A 23,075-nucleotide genomic window follows, 5' to 3' on the forward strand; every position below is an offset into this window, starting at 1 on the left:
CCTTAAAGCCTCAGTTTCCTCATCTACTCCATAAAATAAAGATAATAAAAAGCTTCAAACTAAAGGAACTGTCATAAGGTCCAAATGCAGAACCACACAGGAAGTTCTTAGCATCACATCCGATACACAGTTAGTGCTCAATAAGTGGTTATATATATATATATATATACAATGGGAGGGCTGAATAGGTGCAGAATTAGAAACAGACCCTGCCTGGACTAAAGCCGAAGGAGTACCCTTAGACTGACATCAGAGAATGAGAACTCGCCACCAAGATTACAGATCATAGGAAGCCACCTACAAGCAGAGGTCGGAAAGCATTTTCCACCAAGGGCCAGATGGTGGACACTCAGGCTCTGCAGGGCGTGCAAGTCTGTCGCACCTACTCAGCCCTTCCACTGTCGTGGGAAAGCCTCCGTAGAAAATACGTAAACGGATGAGCAAAGCTGGGTTTCTTCCACCCTTACCCCAAATACAGCAGGAGAAAGGATATATAAAAACACGAATTTATGAGAAGAAAATGTCAAGGCTTTGAGTACAGGAAGAAACTGGCTCATAAATTTGAAGGATAATGTCCAAGTGCTAAGCCAAGAGGCTGAATCAAAGGCAACCAAGAATCTAATCAATTATGAGTGTATTTTTAGATTATGCAAGGTTGTCTAGAACCAGGATAATTTTCTATTACTTCTATTCCAAATTAAGCAGCTAAGAATAATAAAACCTGTATTCAAGTCAAAACTCTGCAATTACTTCTGATCTTGAGCAAGTCACTTAGATTAGGTTATGTGATCAATAAAATGAGTCACTGGGATTACTGCCCATAGCTTTCCTCTGCCTTTAAAGCACTATGATTCTAACACAGCTTTAATTTTTGAAATTAATCTACTTTCCTTTTGTTACAGGCTGAACTGGGTCTTCCCCCCACTACATTCATAGGTTTAAGTCCTAATTTCTGGGGCCTCAGAAGCTGACTTTATTTGGAAATAGGATCTTTAAAGAAGTAATTAAGTTTAAACGAGGTCATTAGGGTAGCCCTAACACAACAGGATGGGTGTGAAATAAGAAGATGGACACAAAGATTGACAGTGGTGTTGGTTTGAGTGAACTATTAGAAACTACCTAAATGTCAAATAATGAGATCAGTTAATTCATAAACTAGAACTCTGGGTTTTAATATTCTTTGGACCACACAATATTTTGAGAATTTGATAGAAGTATGAACTCTCTCCCCAGAATTAGAAATACATGTAATACAGTCAAATTTTTGCATACAGTGGTTAGAAATTTACAAATAACTGACGCTTAAACTACTTAAAGAATCCCCAAGTGAGAAAAATTTAATATGGGAACATTATGTTCATATTATGTTCCTAAATGAAAAAAAGAGGAGAATAAACCAGTGGATACAAAGAAGAAAAATAAATTTGTGTCTATGAACAAGAAAAAGGCGGAGCAGGGTGGGAAGGGACACACTGGGAGTTCAAGATTTGTAGATGCTGACAGGTATATATAAAATAGATAAACAAGTTTATACTGTATATATAGCACAGGGAAATATATACAAGATCTTGTAGTAGCTTATGGTGAAAAAGAATATAAAAACGAACATACGTATATTCATGTATGACTGAAAAATTGTGCTGTACACCAGAAATTGACACATTGTAAACTGACTACAACTCAATAAAAAAAAAATTTTTAAAAAAGATGCCGAATTATCAGAAGTGGTTACCCCTCAACAGTAAAAATTACAAGTAATTTTTATATTCCTCTGTGATTTTCTGTATTCTCCATGTTTTCTAATAATAAACTAGTTACATAATGAAAAGAGAAAATTTAAGAGCTGTAATTTATTTTTTACAAATAAAACTGTTAACTAAGTAACAGAATAGGCTCAGATAATGATCATTTTTCCTCAGTTTTAAGGTATATAATAAGTAAGTAATAAACCACTGATACCACTGATAAGACAGTACATTCATGGACTGAGATTGTCTGTACATCTGTCGTATAGAGAAACGCCAGATAAGTATTTCCTATTTCATATAACACCATAAACTTAAAAGCAAGTACAGGCAATACATGAAGTTTTCCTGTATAAACACAAAACTGGGTTTTTTGGTTTGGTTTGGTTTTGCTTTTGGACTTCAGGATATTTTCAAAGTGTCTAAGATAAACTTGTAAAGAAACAAAGATTAGAACAAAGAAACTTACATTTTCTATTGTGTACTAAGAGGGCTTGTTTCAAATCTATCGTTGCTCTCCCTAATAAAGCATCTGCTTTTAAAGTGTGATGACTCCAAACTCGGAACTCCAATGTGGTCTGTGGGGTCACATTTCTGCGGGGGTAAAATTGTAACAAAAATACAGGCGTAAACACTAACTTCAATAATTTTTAAAAAGTCATGAATTCAGCTTACTTAAGGAAAAAATACTGTATGAAATAGTAAACTATATAATAAAAACAGCATTTACTTTCAAGTACACTAGGATTTTAATAAGCAGATAAAATTTTTTGTAATTAATAAAGCCAAACACCAGCAACACATCAAAAGTCTTACTTAGACTTCACAGTAACATTATTTCTATTTGAACAAATAGCTAAGATTTAAGCCAACTGCTGGTATTAGCTGTAATACTTTAGATACAAATTTACAACATATTTCAGAAATGACAAATGATTTTCTGTCCTATTTATTTTTACAAGATAATAAGGGAATATATGGCTATGTGGAAAATACTAGTTTGTACAGCAAAAGCAAGGATTACCATGGCTCATCTCTAAAGAAAATAAAATTAACCAAAAAATTTTTCACACTTGAAATTGTCTACTCACACTAGAAAGCAGCATTCCTCACTTTGAAGTCATCCAACCAAAAAACCCCTCAAAACACCACCACCACCGGAAAAACATTCCAAGAAGCAAATTCTCTTTGGAAAATCTGAACCCCTTACACCAGATACTTACACAGTTAGCTGCTCATCCCACTTTGGATTAGAAGAACTACTGGATTTTGCTGTTTTCTTACTTTCTCCATCTACAACTACTTCTGTATATATTGCTGTTCCAAACCAGTTCTTTTTCCTTTTTAGTTTGGCACTAGAAACTAACGGAGACATGATAATCACTAGTGAACACATTTAGCTAAAAAGCAGTCTTTTGCGGTAATAAATCAATAAACATGGAATTGTGCTCCTTGTGCAATGCAAACTCCTCACTGGAAGAATGAAGAAACAATACAAAAAGTCTACTGTTCATGTCTGAGAACCATTTGAACTTTTTTAAGTTTTACTGAAACATAATTCAAAATATACCCATTTTAACCATACAGTACCTTTAATATATTCACTCACAGAAGTGTGCAACCATCACCACAAGCAATTTTAAAACATGTCCATCACCCCCAAAAGAAACCCCATACTGCTGAGCAGTCACCCTCCTTTCCCATCCCACCTCCTCCCCCCAGCCCCAGGCAAGCACTAATCTACTCTCTGGTGAGGGAAGCTGATGCGGGGGGAGGCTACGCGTGTGTCGGGGTGGGCGTGTATGGGAATCTCTGAACTTCCTTTCAGTTTTGCTGTGAATCTAAAACTGCTCTAAAAAAATTCAGTCTTTTTTAAAAAGCACTGAGTCAGACATACCCGGATTCACATTTTAACTCTGCCACTTACTAGATATGTGACCTTAAGCCAGTCAACTAACCCTTCTGACCCTCAATTTTCTCATCTGAAAAGCAGGGGAACAATAAATAGTACCGGATACTTAGAATTGGTGAGTGAAGGCAAACAAAGTACTATTATCACCAACGAACGCCTAGCACCCAACGCTGGTGACTATTAATCTACTACTATCACTAGTAACTGTGCAGCATTAACGCTTCTGAGCTAACTGTAGATATATTTAAAAGACACCCATTGTATACTTTTAAACTGGCAAAATCTTCAGTAATACCAGATGCTGGCAGGGTATGGACAGTGATTTTTAAAAGACAATTTTTAATTTCATGAGGAATTCATAATATGCTGGCAAAAACGTGCACATAAAAAACTAGAATGCTACAATTTTTAATAATCAAAAGATAACCTTATTAATTCAAATGAGAATTCTAATTTATACGTAGCATAGATTTTATTTTCCTATCCCATGAGTTTCCTTTGGGGGTTATAACAGAGTGTCCTCTACTAAAAGATTATACGAATATGGAAAATCTATGAGAAAAAGAGAGTCCTCAGTACCTGTGTGTGAGAATTTAATTCAACAACTCCACTCACAATCATGCCCCCCAACCTAGTGATAAACATAAGCAATACATATGCATGAACAGAACTATAACCCTTCACTGATGAACATACAAGACATGCAGGGAATGACACGACTATTCCTGGACTTGGACCTTTTAACACTGAAAGATTTCAATTATCTCCAGTTTAATATGTTATCTTTAAGCATTTTAAGTGAAAACACTAATACTGGTTCTGAGGGAGGTTTCTTTCCAGGGGGGACAGAGGAAAAGGGAGGGAGACTCTAACATTAAGACGAAATGTAAAGAAAATTAGAGAATAGTAAAAGAATATTTTAAAATGCAAAGTAGTAAGAGCTTTCTCCCAATGTATCATTAAAAAGCACTATAAAATAAAAGAAATTAAAACTGACTGCACTGTAAGAGCAGAGGTGAAAAGAACAGAACAAATACAAGGGTGGCATTTCAACAGGAAAAGACAGGCTATTCCATAAATGTTGAAGCACGTGAAAAGAATAAAGTTAAATCCATAATTCACAACACTTACAAAAATGATACATAGGATTAAATTTTTTAATTTAAAAGTAACTATTAAGGTACTATAAGACATAATAGCTAAAAATGTGAATATAACAGCCCATTAGTTTTTCAGTCTCATATATTGTCTTTTTATCCATCTTGCACTTCGTTTCTGTCACTTTCCTGCAGAAAGCTGGACACCTAAACTGCTTTGGATGTTGAGATGCCACGTTTCCGTGTGCTATTACACTTATGCACGTGCCGCACTGCAGTGTACGTTAGCCTGTGTTACGTGGGTACTTTTCTCTTTGATTTTTTCTGTTATAGTTTTCCTGCTTTCCATGGTCAATGTTCTTATTCTTATTTGTTGCTGCCAATCAGATATGGGTTAAGAAGAGAAATAAGAATGAAAATATATAAGCTAACAGAGCATCTAATTTACAGAGCATGGCCTGCCAGACCGCAGGAGCAGAGGCGGCCTTAAACCTGGTACCATCTGATTATTTCAAAAATAAAGAAAAATCAATACATGGCGCTGTTATCTAATAAAAGGAGCGACAACTTGGAGTCCTGAGACCCTGGTTGGTTTTCCTATTACTAATGGAAGGCACTTAATCTGATTTTCAGTTTCTTCACCGGTAAAACAGGAGTACATATTTGTTCCACAAGGTATGTTACATCAGTAAGATTGTGGATTTTAAGGTGCTTTGTAATTTAAAAAACTAGATCAACAAAATGAAGAAAGGCAAAGACAAGGAGGAGAGAAGAGAGAAAAGCAAGGTGCTAAAATCCAGCGCCATTTAGCACAGGTCCAAGTTCAGCCTCCCAAGGGCATCACTGCATTTCAAAGAACAGTAACTGACACCCAAAGTGATAAACACTGCGGTTGCCCTATCCCGGCAACTTACACTCCTTTGCTCCACATCTATTTTCCAACTGGTTCTCTAGACTTCTGGTGATTCCACTAGTTACCTGACAGCTTTCCAATGAGCTCCCTTCTGGCTCAAAACAGCCAGATCAGGATTTTGTTACTTCAGCTAAGAACTCATACTTAGGTAAAGGCCACGAAGAAAGTTACATCTCAGATATGTTGGTCACAGGTCCTGCACACGTTTTAACACCGAAAACAAAAGATGTGGCTCTTAAGCTTACGTAGAGCAGAAGTGGGAGTATTAGAAATTATGCTTATAAGTGGTTCTCAAGTGGAGTGCACATCAGAATCATCCAGGGAACTGCATCAAAATACACATCCCCTTGGTTCACAGGAAACGGAAGACAAGCCTCCCTTAGACTCGGCTCAACCTCACTCTTAAGGAGAGAAATGGTATTTAAAACGACACTAAGATACCACTTCTTATCTGACTGTCAACATGCCTGACAACATTCTGATGAGGCTATGGGACAACAGGCACTCACAGAGGGCCAGCAGTAACATGGAAATGGTACAGGACCTGCGGAGGGGAACCTGGCAGCACAGGTGGCCTTTGAACAGCAGGCGTTTGAACTGTGTGCGCCGACTTACACGCAGGTTTTTAAAACTAAATATGTGCTACACGATCAGTGGCTGGCTAGATCCACGGACGTGGAATCATGGACACCAAGGGCCGACTGTTAAGCTACACACAGATTTGACCTCACGGGAGTCGGTGTCCCCGACCCCTACTGGGGTTCAGGGGTCAACTGTAATTGGCAGTATTACATGTGTTTACTCTTTGAGCCAGCAATTTCATTCTAGGAAAAATAAGACATGACACTCGCATGCTCCCGACTGCAGCATCTCCTGCAATAACAAAAGACTGGAGCCTCAGCTCCTACCAGCGATGAGCTGGTGAAATAACGCTGGCGTGTCTAGCCATCCTGCGACACAGGACATTCCTGGAGAACAAGGGCCTTGTGCCTTCATATATGTAATTCCACTTAGCAAATACTTGCCAGTGATTGAATGAATGGCTCAGATGGATGAAAGAAGGCCTTTACCAGCCCCCTCCTCCCTAATAATCATTAAGGACCAACTCAATGATGCTTATTCCAATACCCAAGCTCTCCCACCACCGGAGAGGATACAGCGTCTCTGCGTTCAGCACAGGTTCAATAAATATTTACTAAATAACTAAAATACTTTCAGAGAGTTTCTAGCTTTGAGGTCTCATGCAACAAATACACCGCTCTGTGAATCTAAAATAAAAGACACCTATGAAATAAGCCTGCTGAATTAGGTATTAAAAAGAAAGTTTCATCAGGGAACCACCATTTTAAATTATTATGAAAATAACTTACCAGTTTACTTACCAGTTACCTGTAACTGTAACCTTCCACTGTGGTTACCATTACTAGTATCAGACCTTGGTGAAGCAGTGGCCATGTCCCAAAATTCAGCTTAAACCTAAAAAAAGTTGATTTATTCATATGTTAAATTAGAGATTACAATTTTCAATATGATTAACACTATTTGCTTGAATTAACTAAGAAATCAGACCTAATTAAATATTTTCAACCCATCACATGTTGATATGGTCACAATATCCCCCATTTAAAATAAAGATTTAGTACTACTATAAGATTTACAGGAGAATATGGGCAATTAACCATATCTGGGTCAACTTGAGCAACAAAATAAATGATGATAGTAAAAATCCAGGGTCATTTGTTGATTTCTAAGTAAAATAAAAAAACAGGTTTATATATTTTTGTTATTAAATATTATATATGTTACACATAATTTATTTATTATCTGAACCACCTAAGTAAGCTGCCTATTTACTCTGCAATACTTTAATATGCATTTCCTAAGAATAAAAATATTTTCTTAAATAATAACAATACGAAGACAGAATTCTGGGAATTAACTAGTGCATTACTAGTATCTAATATACAATTCATAGTCTATAATTTCATCAACTGTCCCAATAATGCCCTTCACCATAATTTTAAAACATACTACCTCGCGCAGGTTTATAAAACACATTAGTTGTCACGTCTCCAGTAAAACCTGCATGCTTCTTTTTAGACCTTTCTTTACCCTCAAGTTCTGCTTCACTCCTCTACCCAATTTTTACTTTTTAAATACAATACAAAGCAGACCTACTTCAGCTTTCTTCTGCATGGCAGATATCTTAAGGCTAAACTTCTACCCATTCTTAGCCTACTAAGATAAAGTAGAACATTCTGGGCAAGATTGACAAATATTAATAAACATTCATGTTTATCCTATTTTCCCTTCTTTGTAGTCTTTTCTATGTTCTGTTTAGATCCTTCTACCAAATCCACAGACCTAACCATCTAAACATCATTATACTCTCTTCACTTATTTGTAGTTGCATATAGTATGTGTCTGTATGTGTGTGCGTGTGTGTGTGTGTGTGTGTGAAAAGATAAACAGTTGTTTACTATTTAAGTGATTCTAGTTAACATATTCACAGGTTCTGAAACCCCATTCTGCAGATGAGAAAACAGGCTCAAGGATGACTTCCACCTGCATGTACATCAGCCATCATGTTCATACGGGAAAACCAATGGAAGCCACAGAGGATCAACACACATTGAAGAAACTCAATGGAAACGGAAGGCTTTCAGTTTCTAGCAACCTGGCATACCAGAAAGGCCTTTCTGCTTCAACGCGAACAGGTCCTAGAATAATCAGAACCGACGCACTTCTCAAACACGGCTGTGTTCTCAAGAATTACAAGAAATTATCAAGCCTGTTCCCACCACACGCAGCAGTAGCCTAAAAAAGACTTTTTTTTAGTTGAAATAACAAAAAGAAATAATGACTAGTAAGCAAAAAAGGTTTTTTTATTTTAATTTTTTTTTCTGGACATGCATGCTGATAGCAGCCCTGGGATTAAGTAATAAAGAACTGGGCCTGCTATCAAGTAAGGAAAAGGACATACTAGACAAATATAAACAAAAAGAAAGCTGGGATTAGTTAAATAGCAGAGAAAGAGCTTTATTAAGGAGAATAAAGAAAATGAGACAAGATCCAATCCAGTAAGTGGACATAAAACTCCAAATTTGCATGCTTTAAGGAAACAGTCTAACTTTGGTTCCTTCCCCTAATCCAGCACAGTGACCTCAGCCAAGAAGAAAGGGAAGACTGTCTCCCTAACAGACTTCCAGGCTGAGGATGCTAACACTGGTGGAGGAAGCACCCATGTTCCCAAACCAGTCAGCTGCACTGATAACACAGGTGATCTGGAAGATGTGTCAACCACTCGGCACAGTTATGATGGTAACAGGCATATGGCTCCTGCAACTGACCACTGCATCCTGCCCACAGTCTGCCTGAGAACCCAATGGCAACCAGAGCCATCTCCCCAAATGCCACCTGACACCGCTTTTTGGGGAATCAAAATTGTGGTGACAGAAGGCATTACTGAGGAATTCTTTAGAGGATTAAATATCAGTGCGGTGCATTTAGCATGTGAACCAGCAATCCAGAGAGGTTAAAATGCTTCAATTACGCTGAGTTTGAGAACCCGGAGTCCCCGCTCAGTGCCCTGAGCCTCAATAAAGCATCTCTCGGTAACAGAATTCTGGGGGACACTGCTCAGGATAAAGACAAGCATGGCTGTGCTCTTGGCTGAGAGAGAAATCAGGCTTCTCACAGAACAGACGCAGACTGGAGGAACTGCCCTGCCAGAGACAGCTGTGATGACCGCCCACCTGCAAGGGTGAGGAGAGCTCTGAGGGCAAACATCACGACTACTGTGGAGGCCAGGATCGCTGCGATGACTACGGCAGCAGAGACAACGACAGAGGATGTGACGTCAGGATACACAGTGGCAGAAACGCACGCAGCAGTGGGTACTGAAGGCACGAGGACTACAGAGGAAGCCGGACCACTCTGAAGACAGACGGACGGGACGGCTGATTTTGGAGTTCCAAAGTCAATTCCTCTCGGGATGATCACAGGTGTGGACAGAGGACCCTCCCAGGGACCCAGCTGAAACTGAAGCCTCAGAGCGCTCCTAACGCCTCCCAGCCCAGCCCAGCAGCTCATCCATCTGGAGCGGCAAAGCCTGCATACCCAGCCGCGAGAGAGCAAGCAGGAGACCGGCTACAGACGGAACAGGAGGAGTCGCAGCAGCCACTAGACGACCCAGAACCGAATGACGGCCCTGGAAGACACAGCCACACTGGCAAAGTGAAGGGTCTCAACAACAGTAGCGGTCAAGGACAGGAAGAGAGTCATCGCAGACTGGGATCCTGCTACACCTGTCAGAAGTCAGACGTCTGACAGTCATGCACGAAGGAGAGACAGTGTTAAGTCTGGGGAAACGGAATACTCAGTAAGGATGAAGACTGTCACTCTCCAACTTCTAAACCACCCAAATCTGATTAGCTGCTAGAGGAAATGCTGGCCTCTCCGTCAAAGGAGAATGCTTGGGTGGAGTGAAGTGCTAATCCTACGGCCTGATCTTAGAGCTCAAACTCAGAGCAGCAGGCCCTACAAGTGATGGGGAAACCCCTCCAGCTCAGGAAGGATCAACCAGGAAAGATAAAAATAAGTATCCCAAGGGAATGAAAATGAGTGTCCCAAAGGTGAGAGTGGGAACCCCAGCATGGGTCATCAGATGAAGGGAACAAAGATTAACAGAAGAAAGTCTGAAAGGAAACATGGCAAAAAGGGTCAAGAACCCCAATCCCCAACCTGCACCTGAGCCAAATACAGAATCCAGCCTGTAAATTCAGAACTGTAGTACGCTGCTCTCCCACTTGAAAATTAAAATGAGGGAGATTACAAAACAGACCTGAATATTCTGTGCTTTTTCCTAGTCTCTCTCTACTCTAGATCATTTCTAAGCCAAACAAACCTCTATCCAGACAAGACAAAATAAAACTCACCATCTCCTGGGGAAATAAAGCCTCCAAGGGCTGTCAGAACTACAGGAAAAAACTGACAAACTGGTCACTGTCACAGGCAACTTCAACACACTCTAGTTTTTCATAGGTCATGTAGACCAGACGAATAAAAATAAAAACAAAATGATGAACAGGCATGATTTAATGAACACAACAGAACATTATATTCAATTATTAGAAAATATTCTCAAGCATATGTGGGACATATAGAAAAACAATACACACACTGGGAAATAATGAAATTACACTGAACTTCAAAGAATATATATCATATTGTTCCCAATCTGACCATAATGTAATTAAGTTAAAAAAAAAATGAAAGATAAATTTTTAAAATACAAATAGAAAATAATAACTTTTCTAAATATTTCACAAGTCAGAAGAAAACATACTAGAATTTTATCTAAAAATATTGAGAAATGAATAATAAAAATACTACATATAAAAATTCGTGGAATACGGTAAAAGTTATATTTAGAGACAACTCTATAGCCTTAAAGATTTATCCTAGGAAAAGAAGGCTGAAAATTGATGAGTTAATAGGCTAACCTGTTAAGTTAGAAAGATAATAAATAACAGTAAACCCAAAGAAAGTAGGAGATAATAAAGAACAGAAACGCATGAAGTAGAAAAAAAGGTAACAGGACTAACGAAGTCAGAGCTCTTAGAAAACACTCAAACAAATAAACACCCGGCAAGACTGATGAAGGGTAAGTAAAATAAAACAACATAAAGAGCCTCAGAAGAGAACAACGTATCTAGGGACATACGTCACATACGTCGCACTGCGGATACGAGCTGGGAAAGGAGAGACAATGAAACGGCCCTGATATTATCAATACGGAAAGAATTAAATTGGATCCCTACCTCACATCATATACAAAATCAATTCAAAATGGACTAGTTTCATACTAATATGAAAGGCAAACTTTAAAAGTTCTAGAAGAAATTACAGCAGAAAACTATTGTTTTATGTCCTCCTCCCAAAATGCAAAAGTTCCTTAAACAAGCATACTAACCAAAGAAGAAAAGAGTGAATATTCTGACGATGTGGAAACCGAGAACTTCTGTTTATCATAAAACATCACAAAGAAGACTTAAAAGACTTAAGAAAAAGAAGACAAACCACAAACTGGGAGATACTCACAAAATGTGAAACTGATTAAAGATTAGTATTTAAACTATATGAGAACTTCTACCAAAAATGAGAAAAAGACAACACAGTAGGCAAATGGGCAAAAAAAACCTGAACAGAAATTTTACAGACAAGGAAACCTGTTAGGCCAATAAGCATTTAAAAAGATGCAGAAACTCATTATTCATCAAAGAAATACAAGTTAGGACCACATGAGATGTTGTTTTCAACTCACTAGAATGGTAAGGAATAGGAACTTTGACAGTACCAGATTATAGCAAAAAAAAAGTGGAGCGGTCATAGGTTTTAGCACTGCTAGTACATGTGTAAATAGGTAAAATCCTGCAGGTAGGTGTTAAAATTGGTAATATTGCTGGAAAACAATTTGGTATTATCATGTAAAGTCGAACATCTCCATGTCTTTCAATGAGCAGTTCTAGATACAGACTATAAAAATTTTTGTACTTTTATGCCAAGTATAAGCACTCTTTGTAATAGCAACAACAACAAAAATCCCCAAATATTCCAACGTAGAAAAATGGTGAAAGGAATCAGGCTGACACACAGCGGAGCACCACAGAGCAGTGAGCATGAATGAGCCACAGCTGCAGGCGAGCACACGGACGGCTCTTGGGGATGTAACAGTAACTGAAACAAGACCAAAGGAGTTGTGAGTGTTAACATCTCCCTCTCACTGAGTCCCACCGCCAAGATTTAACATTCTACACTGAGGTCATCAAGAAGTGCTTCCAACCCCTCACGACAAAGAAGAAAGAAATGAATTACTTCAGCAGTTAACTTGACCTCATCTTTGGCTATGCATTTCTTTTGAAAATGCCATGATTCTATGATCGAAAAAGACACCTGGAAACCTCGGGGCACTGTGGATCCTGAGTCTCAAAAGCTCTTATGAACACCAACTGAACGAAGCCCACAGAAGAACCGCTGGGGTCCAAGGACAATCCAATGACAGGCCTGCGGAGCCGGCTGGCACTCTCTGGAGTCATAAAACCCCGACCCCTGGGCCTTCTGTGTGCCTGGAGCCTACTGACACCGTAACCCCCACTGCCCACTACAGGACCCTTTGCACCTGCATTTCTGCAAGATATAAAACACCTTCTCCTGATGTGTGTTTATCCTAACACAACTCACTGCCCCAGGGGATGGCCCAGCTCACTATATCCTAACACTCTAGGCAGGCAGGCCTCACATCCTGCCCTTGCCAAGGTCATAAAACCTACTGTTCAGAGAAGTCCCTGACAGATCTGACAACTAGTCAGGTCCCTGTGCACAAACTGATCATGCAGCCCCCTCCCTCCAATAAAAGACCCTGCATGTCCCCCCACCCCACCCCACCCTTCCAGCGCTCATGCAGGCATCTGTGCGGCTCACTTGCCTGCAGCAGTGTAACCAGCAAACTTTCCTGAACTCTTCTCGGCCTCTGGTAATTCTTCACCAACCCGCGTTACCGGCCCACCGTGCGTGTATAACCCACAACAGTCTTCCAAGGAGTGCGCTATAAATCTAAGAGAACTCTTCTGCCAAAACGGAAAAAGGAGTGTGTGGAAATACATCTTCCACATTTCTGCACTCTAGATAAGCTTTATTTTATATGTGGTACCGTAATATCCACAGTCCAAAAATAAGTCTCCAGGATTATTTTCTTGTTACAAATTTGAATGTGCATTCTGAGAATTTTAGATGTATATTATGTTTTATGATGCTTGAATGTTTTCTTTGAAATGCATAGATTTATAAATTAAGACTTTTCTCTATAATAAAATACCACTTGTGCAAGCTTTAAAAAGACTCTGGGGAGAATAGCTCAAGTGGTAAAGTGCATGTTAAGCATGCATGAGGTCCTGGGTTCAATCCCCAGTACCTCCATTAAATTTTTTTTTTTAAATAAAGAAAAAGACTCTAAAATATAACTATTAAACTCAAACAAAGAAATACATTTGTGGTAATACTGCTTTTAAAAGGAGGAGATAAAAAACCAAATTCAGATCAGCAGTGACTTCAGAGGGCTGGGGAAAGACAGGAATGTGGGATTACGGAGGGGCTCACAGACCGCTCCTTAACTGTGTTGGAACTGGTTTAGTGGTTGGTCCCCAAATGTTTGTTTTTATTATGAACTTCCATATGTTATATGTAACCTGGCATGTTCAAATTACAGAAGTTTTAAAAATGTAAAGAAAGAAATGGAAGGCAAGGAGATAGACATAGGACAGGGCAGATCACTGATTCACCAAACACGCTGCTGGCTGGGGGTGCGTCTGGAGCCTGAGAAGAAGAGGTAAAGACACAGCTTTCGTACAGATGCTGCGTAGTCAGCCTTCCAAGAAAAAGATGTTTCTTCTCTGTACAGTAAGTAAGGAACCTAAGGATAAGGGAAGGTGCTGATTCATCTGGAGGGAGATTAAAAGAAAATTGAGGGACTTCAGTGGTGAATTAGACAGAAAGGTAATTGCTGAGGATAAAGGCATAGGGTAAGTTACTTGAAAGGAATTGTAAAGTTTAAACAAAAACTTTAAAGTTAAACTTTACATTTCAAACACTGTGCAGACTGGGAAACTGCCAACCAGGCAAGAGACTGTCTGTTCCAACTGCTTAAAACTCTTTCTGAATCCAGATTCCCACCTCCACGCTACGTTCTCCCTTTGTTCTGTATAAATCAATCCTCAGACTCAAGAGCGCGTGCCTACAGCAGCCAGGAAACGCAAACTTAAACTGCAAATGACAGAGATGGTTCCAAATGGTTCTATTTTGCCTGAAGATGGAACATACACAGCAAATAAAATTATCTATTTCAACACATAATCAGTTCTCACACTTCATTTAATAACATAAAGTTGCGTGGCACTTAAAAACACACGTAATGTACTATTACATACATTCTTCAATGTAAGCGTCACAATAAACACTGTGTGAGTGGAGATCCAGCTTATAGATGAAGATATTGTACAGTTTAACTATTAAATATATATAGTCTTGGTTTAAAAAAAAATTGTTAATCACTTACTTTGCACCAGGAACTGTTCTAGACACTGTGGATATAAAGCTGAGTAAGACACGATTCCTTCTTTCAAGGAGCTCATAGTCTAGTGAGGAGACAAACCTGTAAGCAAATAAACAGCTTTCAGCAAGACTAAAATAGAATCAAAATGTCAAGTGGCACATCTGGGGCACACAAGAGAAAATGGATAATCTACCCTACAGGAACTTGGAAAAGGTTCACAGAGAAGGTGAACTTCTGAATGGACCGTCTTGAAGTGCAACTCTTCAAGAGAGAATTATGGGATGTCTGGAGGGTTCACAGGACTGCTGGTATGGCTGGAAACAGGCTGTAACCTGGTGAAAGGGACGAGGCCGACAGGCAGACAGGGTAATCTGCACTGTGCAGGGTCCCCCGGGGTAGCTCGTATGTACTCAGGATACACCACGCGCAGTGGTTCAAAGTTTATCCTGAAGGTAACTGACAGATGCCGGCAGGTTTCAACAATGAGAACTGCATTTTAGAACAGTAACTTTGGCAGCAGTGGGGCTAGATTTCAAATAGTGCATTTATCTGAACCAGAGCCCTGCTGGTGTGAAGGAAAAAGCTCAGCGTGTGTGTAAGATCTCTGACCCAACGATTACTGGATAGTGGAGGGTCAGAAAGAAGTATTCTGAACAACCCGAATCCCCCACTTCACTGTCTGGGTGGATGCTGGCACCGCAACCGGGACAGGGAACAGAAGGAGGAACTGTGGGAGACGAGGCTTTCAAGAGCCAGCTCTGCTGTCAAGACTGCTTGGATTCCGATTCCATTTCTGCCACCTAACAGCTGTATGACAGAGTAGGCAAAAGAAAAAACAGTCTTGAGTTTTAGCAAACTTTCAAGTGAACTGGTTATTCATCCAAATGAATTTAGGTTATAACCTATGCCCAGAGGATATGGCCAGTTAAACGTAAGCTGATTATGTGCAACCCAACCCTTTAAAAAAAATGCCACAGAGCTGTATGAAGGTTCATTATTATTCAAGTGCAAAGAACAGGGAGTCCTGAATGCAGATAAGCATCTATATTCCCAGTCTTCCAAGGTTACAGAACTACCAACTCCTCACTCAGAAGAGTATATTAATCGCCTGCGTACCTCAGGATGTCATTCTTAAGTCAGAAGCTACAGATCTGATCCATTCTGCACACTATGCATGGTATTAAGAAAAGCCAGAGAAATATCGTCACGGATCTATCTGCCTGGATCAATTAATAAACACACTTACTGACTGTCTAGAACGTAAAGCAGGTATGGCAAGGGCACAAAAAATGGCAGAAGACAAAGCCCCAGTTTCCATACCAGTAGTCTACCTTTGAAGACAGTATTAATACAGGGTAACACCTCAGTAGCAAAACAGGATGGCACACAGCAGCTGCTGGAGAAGTTTAGTCCAATGACTGTGGAACTTGAAAGGTTAGAAGGCCTATATTTAGGGAAAACTGTTGTATCAACAGCACAAAATTTAAAGCTCAGTGAATATGGCAAAAATAAAGATAGATGAACAGAATCCCCCTCCCCCAAGATACCCAAGATTCAGCAACCCTCAAGCAGAGAGTGAGCACTTATGAAAGCATAAACTACAAAACAGAGGACTTAATGTAAAACAATACAGGAATATTACTTCTATACAGAGATTACTTATGAAAATACGTTGTCAGTCATTTCAATGAATTTATAAAGCAGGACAGTAAACAAGAGTGCGACCAACTCATCCTGGTGTGCCCAGGACCATCCAGCCTTTGATCTGCCTCTTGGGAAAAGTCTCAGTCCTGGGCACACCGGGATCCTCCTTTCCTAGGAGTAACCGTGAGAAACAACAGAATGGCTCTAGTTGCACAGAAGGCTTTTTTGATGTGTCTCAAGGGTATGTTTTCAGTGGAATCCTGTTGTAATGAAGCATAATCCTGATAGATTTTACAACTTCTGTATGACCTAAATATTCAGAGAGGAAAAATCGGTTTTACAGGGACCACTTATCACCAGGCCTCAGTTTCGCACCCCTGGGACCACACGGCGGCAGGCAGGGAGAGGAAGCAGCGGCAGCTTTCTCCACACCCAGTGCCTCTCAACAGCCCAGAACCACTTACTTTCCCCAGACGCGCCGCATAATCACCACTGTGGTCTCCTAAGGACCCGAAGACATTTGCACCCTCCCGAGTGGCTTCCTAACAGTCCTGCTGTTCTTCCCCACCTCACGCCATCACCTGCACTCCAGCCCCCACATCTGTGCCAACAACCCCCGGCCCTGAATCTTGCGGATTTCGGTCCCACAGACTAGCGGGGACGACCCCACCCAGGCCTTGGAGCGCCCGCTGCTCGGCTCCCCATCTCTGATCAGTCACCTCTACCACTACTCTGCCTTCAGATTCTGCCCACGTAACTCAGGACCCTCGGCCCCCGGCTCTCCCGTTCCAGCAGCACCTGGCGGCAACCCCATCACCACTCCGTCTGCACAGCACTTCCCGCTCTGAACTGAACCGTCACATTCCCTCCCGCAAGGAAACGGGCTCAGGACGACCCTTCCCAATGTGAACAATGCAACATGAACATTATCTTTAATTCCTACTCCGCCTCCCAGGGGGCCTCCCTTCCCAGGATCTCTCAACCACTGTGCCTTTCCAACTCTGCCTTCAAGAAAACTTGGTGCGAAGGTCTCAATACATACTTCTAATTGTTTGGGACAGAAGCTAGCTAATTTCTTAAAAAGTTGTCTTGTCCACACTGATCTCGCTACGTAAATTTCATTGATTAATCCTCACAAGTGCAAATATCACCCTCCTGATGCTTCCAAGTGCCACAGGGTGAGAGGGAACAACACCTGTCAACGGTGCCATCCCAGTGACATGACACGCACCAGCAGACTCCCCCAGGAACAGGGCTATAAAGATGGGCACCACGGGGACCTTCTACCCTCCAACCACGGTTCAGGTGTTTATTTGACTCTGAAAATGCCTACCTAATTACAGGACCTGAAAAACACATCTTTCTCTCCTCTCTCTTTCTGTACTTTCAATTTCAAAGTCCCTTTTGGTGCACAGTATATGGCACTTTATGGGAAGAGCAAGGAAGTGTTTTTTATGAGGGAAATGTATTTATCTTCAAAATGCCGAATTTCCTAAGTTAATATTAATACCAACTCTTATCACTTATCTGCACCCAATTTCAGATTTTCAGCCAGAGGAGGTAAATATATTAATTTTCCCCAAGACTTCTAGCTCTGTTTTCACTCATCTTCCAATTTTTACCTCCACTTCTCCAGCGACACAAATCTAGGCCTCTTTCCCTGACTTTTACTTTTCAGATAAATCGCACACCTCTCCTTTCGTTAAGTTCATTCTCTTGCTATTTTTCACCTAACTCACCTTCTTGTGTACAATGAGTCTACATTCACTCATTTTTTTTTTATTTTTAAGTGTTACTTCTCTCAATTACACGGAAAACCCGCTTTACAATTAACTTACCTCAAAATTTCTCTCATTTATCTGTGTATCTGCTGCTACTTCAACCTAATAATCAAAAAAAAATTTTTAATATAAAAAATGTTTTAAAGAATCTTACATTGAAATTCACCATACACATTGCAATTGTAATTTTCTAAGCACTAAATCTTGATCCAAATCTAGATTCTCTTTTTACTGCCAATTTTAACTGTTTCCAAAGTATATGAATGCCTTGTTTTCAAAATTAGTCTATACAATCAATCTGCTCTAACCCATCAGTTACACAATTAATACAAATTTCTTTCCTTTTCTCAAATCAACAAACAAGGCCCCTCACTGTGACAGTTGGAGAGCCTTGCTGAATTTAGCCTCACGCCTCCTCAAATTATCACAGCACACGCCCTCAGACCTACTGCCCAAGAACTTCCTGCAATTTATTTCCTTGTTGTTCTTCATTAAAAATTCACCATTCACAGAAATGCAAGCCCAGTAGCTAGTCAAACTATTTAATTCAATTCTCTTCCTCAATCTAGTTAATTCTAATCAAGTTAATTCTAGATTCTGGGTACTTTAAATTCCATCGACCGCCCTGCCTTCAAAATAGCCTTTCATCACAGCAAGGCTCCAGTCACAGCACAAAACACGATCAGAGCAACTTTACCTCCTCTGCTTTTTCTATCAAAGCACTTGCTTCTGATTAACAAAAAAAAATAGTTACAATTACCTACCCAACACAAAACTAACCACGCGCCCTTTCAAGCAAAATGTGTTTCACATAAACTTCAATCCAGCAAACTTTACAGGGTCTACTTGTCTATACAGAATGCAAATTCCTCCCCAAAAAAGTAATAAATAATTAATAACAGACTTTGGACAGAGGACTAGAGGCTAACCTAGCAGTGACCATGACACACCAAAGTAAAGGCCAGTCCAGAAGATCAAATATCAAAGATATTTCTATTCTGAGCTGACCCAAGTGCCAGTTTTTCCTCTTTTCCAAGTCAAAGGTTACCAATTAAAAAAAAAAATTACATTTACTGCAAACTTAATATAAAATTCTAAACACCTAGTAACATTAGAAGTTACAAGAAACTCAAGTCTGACCCTGTCAAGTAAACCTTCACTTACAGAAGACTTTCAGACTGACTGGGGGGAGGTCGAGGGAGGACAAATGATTGAAAGTAAGAACCTACTGTTTACCAGCGTCTACTCTGAATTTGGATTCGAACGTGTGCTCCCACGTTTACTTAGAGGTGGTGGAACAGTGGTTAAGAGTAAATTCTGCAGCCACACTGCTCAGGTCCGGATCCTGGCCCCACCTGACTATGTTGGACCAGTGGCGAGCTCCTTGAGCCCACAGTGCCTCAGTTTCTGTATTTATAATATGAGAAAGATAATAGTACCTACTTCATAGGGTTATTAAGAGAATTAAATGAGTTAATATTGACAAATCGCCTAGAAAACTGCCTCGCACATAACAAATGCTTAACAGCTTAACAAGTAAGCCGACATGACCTTTGACAAGTAACTGAAACTCTCTAAGCAGCAGATGTCTCAGGAGAGGTCAATGCTATGTAAGCACTTTGTGAATTACAGAGTGCTGTCTAAATGCTAAACATTAAGAATATAACATGAAAAGAACAATGATATTAAATGAGACAATGTTTTGGAAACTATAGCACTTCTAGAAAAATACACACAGTTCTGCTGTATTTACTGCAATTTTATCAGTTAATTTTTCTGAATACTGAGATTACTCTTTTAAAACTTAATGTTTTGGCCTTTTGGGACACTCATCCCCATCTACTTATTTTAAATCGTTTCTGATGCAGATTCTTATAAAAATATACCACACATGCTCACGTCTCTGAAAATGAAGCCGATGCCCCTTCCTTCCAAAGGGACGAGTACCCACGTGACTTTCACCTCCTAGGATAGTCCTCCCTCTCCTCCCTTATGCCCTCCTCTTTCTTGGCCATCAAACAGACCTGGGGCTCAGATACTATTAAAACAAGGCAAAACAAGAGCAATAAAAAAAAGAGAGGGAGAAAAGACAAATGCTTTGACTACCTGACTTCTTCAAATAGTCAACCTTCTTTCTCACCTCCAACTCATTCCTCCACTCAGGCAGTCTGGTTGCCACCTCCCCACTCTGGCATCTCCCCTCCTCTTCCACGACCAAACAGGGGCCACCTCGTGCCCATTTCCTCCGGGACCTCCATGCGCCCTCAGACAAGGGTTCACTCAGTAAGCACAGACTGGGTCTCCGTGCTCTCCCTATGAAATCCTGACTCAAGCCTTTAATTTTTCCAGTAGAAGAGAATCAACTTACCATGGGGCAAAATAGAGCTGGTCAAATAAACAAACTAGATATTAGGTACTTCTTCTAACAATTTTCCGGAATTAAGTCACTCAGCACATATATAGACTAGGCACATTTCCAGGCAGGGTGTCAAACATTAGGAATACAAAAGCCATCCAAGATACGCTCTTTGCCCTTGGTGGGTTTATAACACGGCAGTGGGAAAGGATGGTTGGCAGCCCCAAGCTCCCTGGCAGGGCCGTGCAGAGAACGCTACAGCAGAACAACAGAGAAGCACCTAGACCAGACCGTGGGACAGGTGGAGAGGCGTCAGGAAAGGCCCCGGAGACGGCGACAGGTGAGCTGCGGAAGGATGCCCACGCAGGCGCTGTACGCACGAGAGGACACAAGTGCCGTCAAGACCTCCAGCGCGCCGAGGAGCGAGCCCACCAATGCGGGCAGCGCATCCACGAGAAGTTCTGCTCCGGGGAGGGTGTGGAGAGGGGGAGCGCCAGAGGTGAAACCTCATGAAACCACGACGAGCTAAGAAAGCCACAGAGAGCCAACGAACTTTCAGCGGGGCAGGAACATGCCGACAAACTTGGGGAAAACTGCTCTAACGGCGTTCTGAGGGTGGGCTGGGCCTGAAACAGAGGAAGACGCAGAGATGTTAAGGACGGGAGTCTGCAACTGGTGGGCTAACCAGACGCAGGAATAAGGACGGGGGGGGGGGCTAGGATGCCTTTTCACCACCTCCACACAGCCCTCTTCTCCTCGCTGCACCCAAACCGCGAGCACACGTGCTCCCTGCCCCTCCCTCTCCCCCTCCCCCACTCTCTTCCACACCATATCCATCCTCTGGATCCAGCAGTCCGGATGAGCTTTCCACAACAGGATGCATCGCAACAACTGTGAACACTCCAACGTGCTCTCATTTTAACGACAATAAACCCAGACTCATACGTGGCCCCGAGTGATCTGCTGCCCCCACAGCTCTCACTGGCACGCTTGCCATCCCTAACCGGATTACCTTGTGCTGCCCAGGGACCTCTGTGTTCACTGCTCCACCCGACAGTCCCCTGGCTGCCTTCTCGGTTTTAGGGCTCAACTCAAACACAATCCGTTCAGGAAGAACCTCCAGCCAGCCCAGGCACTGCAGAAGCCTCGCCCCTCCAGCTCTGCCAGCCCACCCTGTTTTACCTTTCCTAGTAATTCTCAATTATTTATGCTCATATATTCTGTCCTCTCACTCCTATCCTATCCCCACCCCGCCTCCAAGGGCAGAGACTCCACCTCATTCATCACTCTACTCCCAAAATGCAGGCTGAAGCCTGGCGGAGGGAAGGACCCCCCAAAATACTGCTGACTGACCAAGACAGAGTGCAGAAGAGATGCTGGAGGCAAAGGGAGGCGTAACATCCCGCAAGCAGAGCCCAAGAGCAAACTGAAGCCACCTGCTGGCAGGCGCTCTGTGAATGCACATGCAATCACCCAGGAAAGGCCTGCTGCATACAGTCAGCAGAACAGACAGCACCTAGGAACACAGCACTGAAGGGCTGCCCAGGAGAGGAGGACCATGCTCAGGGCTGAAGAAAACAAGAAAACCTCAGGGAAGAATTTCAAGAAGAGTGGCCACGCCCACCAGGTACCCTGGTAAGATCAGCAGGAAGAGGAAACAGTTTACTGGACTGCATGGATGCTCCCAGGCCCTGAGCAGGAGCAATCTGGACGGAGCGGCAGGACCAGAAGCCAGCGGCTGAGAAGCAAATGAACAGCCAGAAACGTCTGCTCAGATAATGTGACTGTGAAAGAAAAGAGACACAGGCTTAAAGGGAGGTGTGCATAGGTTTGATTTTGAGGATAGGAGAGACCTGCACATGTTTTCAGGCAGGAAGAAGCTGAAGTCACAGAAGAGAATGATGACTAAGACCAGACCTCTGAGGAGGCAGGCCGGGCTGAGATGTCACGCAGAGGCAGACACACAGCGCTCACGCCGAGACCAGAGAGAGAGAAGGATGCGTGAGAAGGTAGAGAACTCTGAAATGATCCGGGAAGAAAGCTAAGGAGGTTTTACCAACCGATTCCCTCAGTGAAGAAGGCCCTGGGAATACAATGGTCAGCAAACAGAGACAAAATCCTGTCTTAACAGGCATGTGGCCAGGGAAGGAATCCGAGACAGGCGGAGCAGACTTGGGCCCCGTTAGCAGCAGCACCAAACCCCGCAGACGTGTCCCACGTGTGACTTTCCAGGGCACTTTTATGTTCATGCCTAGAAGCAAAGACGCGTTAGAGCAGTTCAGAGCACAGGCTGCAGAAGAGAAAAAGGCACACACACTCCAGCTACTATCAAACCACCTCTGGTTATTCATCCGCATTATGTACACACCGTCGTTCACTAAAATCCAGCTAGAGATAATAAAATACCTGGTACTCTCCAGAAAAGCTCTTCACCCAGAGCTGACTAACGACATGTATTTCTGACCCACCACCAGTTATCCTCAACCTGGCTGCCACGTCTCACTCGCCTGGGGATCCT

The 23,075-nt window shown here is 41.6% G+C and overlaps 1 protein-coding gene and 1 pseudogene across 6 annotated transcripts in view; one reads left to right on the forward strand and one right to left on the reverse strand.

The window, feature by feature from the left end:
- The window catches only part of WWP1 (WW domain containing E3 ubiquitin protein ligase 1), an 84,621-nt gene that overhangs the window by 49,653 nt on the left and 11,893 nt on the right, over window positions 1–23,075 (reverse strand). For 2 of the 6 annotated variants that reach the window (XM_072951726.1, XM_072951728.1), the window contains exons 2-6: window positions 18,259–18,303; window positions 14,780–14,875; window positions 7,050–7,143; window positions 2,969–3,107; window positions 2,215–2,339 (exon numbers count right to left, since the gene is read on the reverse strand). In XM_072951726.1, coding sequence (XP_072807827.1) covers window positions 2,215–2,339; window positions 2,969–3,107; window positions 7,050–7,122 — 337 coding nt within the window. In that variant the 5' untranslated portion in view covers window positions 7,123–7,143; window positions 14,780–14,875; window positions 18,259–18,303. Of the gene's footprint in view, window positions 1–2,214; window positions 2,340–2,968; window positions 3,108–7,049; window positions 7,144–14,779; window positions 14,876–18,258; window positions 18,304–20,569; window positions 20,744–23,075 lie in introns of those variants that run through there. The other 4 variants (XM_072951725.1, XM_072951730.1, XM_072951727.1 and 1 more) reach the window with 3 other exon arrangements.
- On the forward strand, window positions 8,577–9,630 carry LOC116286001 (eukaryotic translation initiation factor 4B pseudogene; annotated as a pseudogene).

This window comes from Vicugna pacos, chromosome 29, assembly GCF_048564905.1.
Source record: "Vicugna pacos chromosome 29, VicPac4, whole genome shotgun sequence".
In the NCBI taxonomy this organism is placed as follows: domain Eukaryota; kingdom Metazoa; phylum Chordata; class Mammalia; order Artiodactyla; family Camelidae; genus Vicugna; species Vicugna pacos.